The sequence below is a fragment of the Sycon ciliatum genome, chromosome 1, assembly GCF_964019385.1.
Source record: "Sycon ciliatum chromosome 1, ocSycCili1.1, whole genome shotgun sequence".
NCBI classification, from domain to species: Eukaryota; Metazoa; Porifera; class Calcarea; order Leucosolenida; family Sycettidae; genus Sycon; species Sycon ciliatum.
Window position 1 is genome coordinate 38,644,795 of NC_088643.1, and position 4,167 is coordinate 38,648,961.

Below are 4,167 nucleotides of genomic sequence, written 5' to 3' on the forward strand. Positions count from 1 at the left end.
GTCGTTTCTCACGGAGGTGAGTGTAGAAGTAGTTGTTGACCTAAACAAGTATAATCCTGATAGCGTGTGCATCCTTCACAATCAGATCAGCAAGTCATGTCAATTCCCTTCATTGGTTGATTTTTGTTGCGATGCTGAGTATCCAGCACGAGTAGACTCAGCTGGTTTTTATTCCTAGACTGTTGTTCATGGGCTTGTCTCTAGTACCTGTACGAGTATGCAGTTGGTGAATGAGGTAAGTATCTATCACACCTGCGCATCTCTATTCTATCCACCTGTGAGATGTGGCTATCATCAACAACTAATTGGACAGGCTCCAGGTGTCTATCAATCTCTGTACATGTGTGTGCCTTGTGTGTGTGTGTGTGTGTGTGTACGTGTGTGTACATGTGTGTACGTGTGTCCTATCAGTCATCGCCCTCATCTGATACCATGTTTGTCCATGTATGTTGGTGTTTGTGTACACGAACTGCCCGTGTCATGCCTGTGCGTGTGTGTGCCTCATGCCTAATATTTACTTTAGGCTACCAGAACAAGTCCAAGGACGCCATTATTGTCCTCTCTGCGTGCCATTTGCCACCAAAGAACATCCCTAATTACAACCATGTGATGGAGCAACTCTTCTTGTAAGTTCTATTCTGTACTTTTGTAATCTACTGTAAGAGTTGAAAGTGAGACTAGTCTAAAGTTTAACAATTTGCAAATTGAGGATGGAAGGAATAACATACTTGTAACGTTTCTTGAGTGAACGATGGATTCTTCTCGTTAAAACGTTAGACTTTGTGTCCCTTTAGACATTCAACTCTTACAGTATGTTTGAAACCTTTAGCAACTGCTTGGACTTACCGGTATTATAATATTGTATACACTTGTATGTTGGCCGTTAGTGTAGCCATTCTTGTACTTGTATTACAGCCTTTACAAGTGTTGAAAATGCTTTCTGATCTTGGATTGTTTTTATATGACCCACTAGCAGACCCCCTACTCTCTTGATGCACATACTTCGAAGTACTCGTGTCAAGCAGCAGTGGGGGGGGGGGGGGAGGGGGGTGTGAATGCAGATGTCCATGTGGATGCAGTCATCTTACATACATGTACTGATGCTAACGCTGTTTTTGTGTCGCTGCTGCTGTGGTCTTGTCGTTGTTGCTGCTGGTGCTGGCGTTTCTGGGGGTTGTTGTTGTTGTTGTTGTTGTTGTTGTTGTTGTTGTTGTTGTTGTTGTTCTAGGTATGTTGTGTCTGTAGTACAACACCTTGCCGTTGACAACTACTGCATTGTCTTGTTTAACACTGATGCTAATCTGAACAACACACCCGGCATCACTTGGCTGCACAAGTACTACTCTGGAGTTGATAGACAGTAAGTACAAACCAGCGCCGTGATGTGATGTGATGTGATGCACCATCTTACATACCGAAGTATGTGAAGTTGCATGTCGCTTTTGATGTACAGTCAGTACTTCTCATCTGCTTCTCTGCCTCCTTTTCTTATAATTGTTTTGCCACTCTGCTTTGTAGTTTGCGAAAGAATCTGCAGAATCTGTACATCTTCAATCCAACCCTCCGCCTCAAGGTGTTGTTCCAGCTCGCGCGGCCCTTCATTAGGTAAGTGACCTTGCACCCATACCACACATACACATACACACACACTTGTACTTGTTGCTCACTGCCAAAACTGGTCACGTGTGTCTCCCCGGGGAGAGAGACTCCAAAGGAATCTTGGAAAGATGACTCAATTGGCTATTGAACCGCCCAACGGCTGACACCCCTGAAATCCCCAAAACTCTGGGTGGACTTGAAAATGATCCCACTCATGGGCTCACCACACCTCAGTAAGTGGGTGAGGACAAGGTGCAGAAAAAGGATTGACGGCATCACGGTATCCGTCCTGGGATCCAACTGCAGGTACCCCTGCCCCCAGTTGAGGTAATACTTGCTACTAGTGTGGGTGGCTAAATCAGAGTGGATCTGATATAAGCTTCACCAGCACCATTGATTACACAAGAGTTAATCTAGCCAGAAGCAGTTCATGGTTAACAGGTATTTATACTTCGAATAGAAAGTATATGAACCCTGGAATCAACAAAGGTGGCAGGTACAACATTACACCTTCAAGCAGCCGAGCCTATTGGCAACAGACCCAACACAATCAGGCATACGTGTACCCACCAACCGAACTAGCTGGCACACACACACACACACACACACACACACACACACACACACACACACACACACACACACACACACACACACATCCTTGGACCTTTGGAAGCCCATCACCAAAGGCAATGATAGCTGTTAGGCGATACAGTGATTCCTGTGTCGAGACAAGTCATTTGGACGACAGAAGTCGCGACCGTAGACACATACCACTGCACCTCCGAGATGCCACACGCAGATCCTAAGTTGTCACACCCCTCCGTCGACGCGTGCGTCCATGACGAGGTCGTGTGTTTGTGCCCTTTACAAACAGGACATATACATGCCTGCGCGCATGCACATACACACACACACACAGACACACACACTCTCTCTCTCTCTCTCTCTCTCTCTTTCTCTCCAACATTTCCTGCCTGTGGGGGGGGGGGGATATTTTCGTGGGCTTCCACCTTATCTCTCTTTTTGTACTTTTCCTCATGCTTATGTGCTTTTGCAGTGCAAAGTTCTGGCGGAAAGTGACATATGTTCGAAGTCTGGCTGAGTTGAAAGACTGCATTCCATTGGAGAACGTAGCCATTCCACGTGCAGTCCTGGAGTAAGTTGACTGTTGCTTCTATTGTTATTATCTGCGGAGGGTTTCAAAACATGTCACGTTGAAGTAGCGGATAAGAGATATTTTAAAACAATTGAGTTTAGTTGAATTTTTGTTAGTTCAAGTGCCAACCCCAGCTCTTTCCGGTTACTTGCCGCTGATGTGTATGTGCGTGCATTTGTCTGTACTTGTCTTTTTGGTTGTAAAAGCTGTGTGCAATGATGTGATGCATTGTGTGTTGTACAGTTCCGACACAAGTGGTGCTTTCCCCCGAACAGCCCATGAAGTATCCTGTTCCCTATCTTCTGAGAAGATCACCATGTCAACGTAAGCACTGCATGTACGTGTACGTGGTACTGACTAGCTGGCCATCAGATTGGATGGCTGACTACAACATCACATTCTACAGTACCGTCTTGGTCGTGTTAGTGCTTGCCTTAGCTGACACTTGTCTTCTCCTATCTCTATCTCCGTGGTGTGTGACACCGCTTGAGCTGCTGGACTTTGAAATACGTTTGCTTGCTTTCTGAAAGGCCATTGACCAGCAACGGTGCGCAGCTCTTTGTGTCACTCTTGAGCCACATTCTTTGTTCTTGCCGCACTATTCTGCGCTACTCTGCATGCATGCATGCGTGTGTTTGTGTGTGTGTGTGTGTGTGTGCGTGTGCATGCGTGCGTGCACGTGTGTGTGTATGTATGTGTGTGTGTGCATGCACGTGTGTGTGCACGTGTGTGTGTGTGTTTGTGTGTGTGTGTGTGCACATGCGCATGTGTGTGTGTGTGTGTGTGTGTGCGTGCGCGCATGCGCGTCACTTGCACTTTTCGTTTCATTCATTGGTACTTTTGAGATTGAATTCAGTATTTTATTTTTTTGACCTGCCAAGGATGATAGAACGTTCTGCGTTGAATTCAGCATTCGCTGTAGAGTATTTTGCTTTCTTTCTGTCTTTTGACCACTGTTCATTGTTCTGTGAAGCACTTCCTGTGAAGCCACACACTCGTAATAGTCTTTAATAACGGATTGTCATCATCTTTCATTTCCCCTTAGTCTAAAAGAACGCAGTTGTAATCGACTAGTATCCTCTTTGTTTTTCCTATTCAGACGTCTGTTATGTCTATATTTCTTGGCACCATGCCCTTTTCTTATTGCTTGCTTCACTGTGACATAATAATATACGTGTATACTGTTATGCACCAAAGTTGGTTGAAATCCAGCAGTATTTGAGTATTTTCCAAGCCAGCTATCCTGTCACCCTGGAGCTGATTAACCCTATCTGCTACTTGTTTCATTGCCAGCTATCCTGTCACCCTGGAGCTGATTAACCCTATCTGCTACTTGTTTCATTGCCTTTTGCAAAATTTTATAATTCTACAGTAGACTACAGTTATTGTGGCAAACTGCACAAATCTTA

The 4,167-nt window shown here is 45.1% G+C and overlaps 1 protein-coding gene across 2 annotated transcripts in view; it reads left to right on the forward strand.

The window, feature by feature from the left end:
• LOC135824634 (exopolyphosphatase PRUNE1-like) overlaps positions 1-4,167 on the forward strand; it is an 11,220-nt gene extending 7,053 nt beyond the window's left edge. For both annotated transcript variants that reach the window (XM_065337367.1, XM_065337362.1), the window contains exons 9-14: positions 1-16; positions 524-626; positions 1,229-1,360; positions 1,519-1,605; positions 2,660-2,758; positions 3,002-4,167. The exon at positions 1-16 is cut by the window's left edge and continues 108 nt beyond it. In XM_065337367.1, coding sequence (XP_065193439.1) covers positions 1-16; positions 524-626; positions 1,229-1,360; positions 1,519-1,605; positions 2,660-2,758; positions 3,002-3,086 — 522 coding nt within the window. In that variant the 3' untranslated portion in view covers positions 3,087-4,167. The remainder of the gene's footprint in view (positions 17-523; positions 627-1,228; positions 1,361-1,518; positions 1,606-2,659; positions 2,759-3,001) is intronic.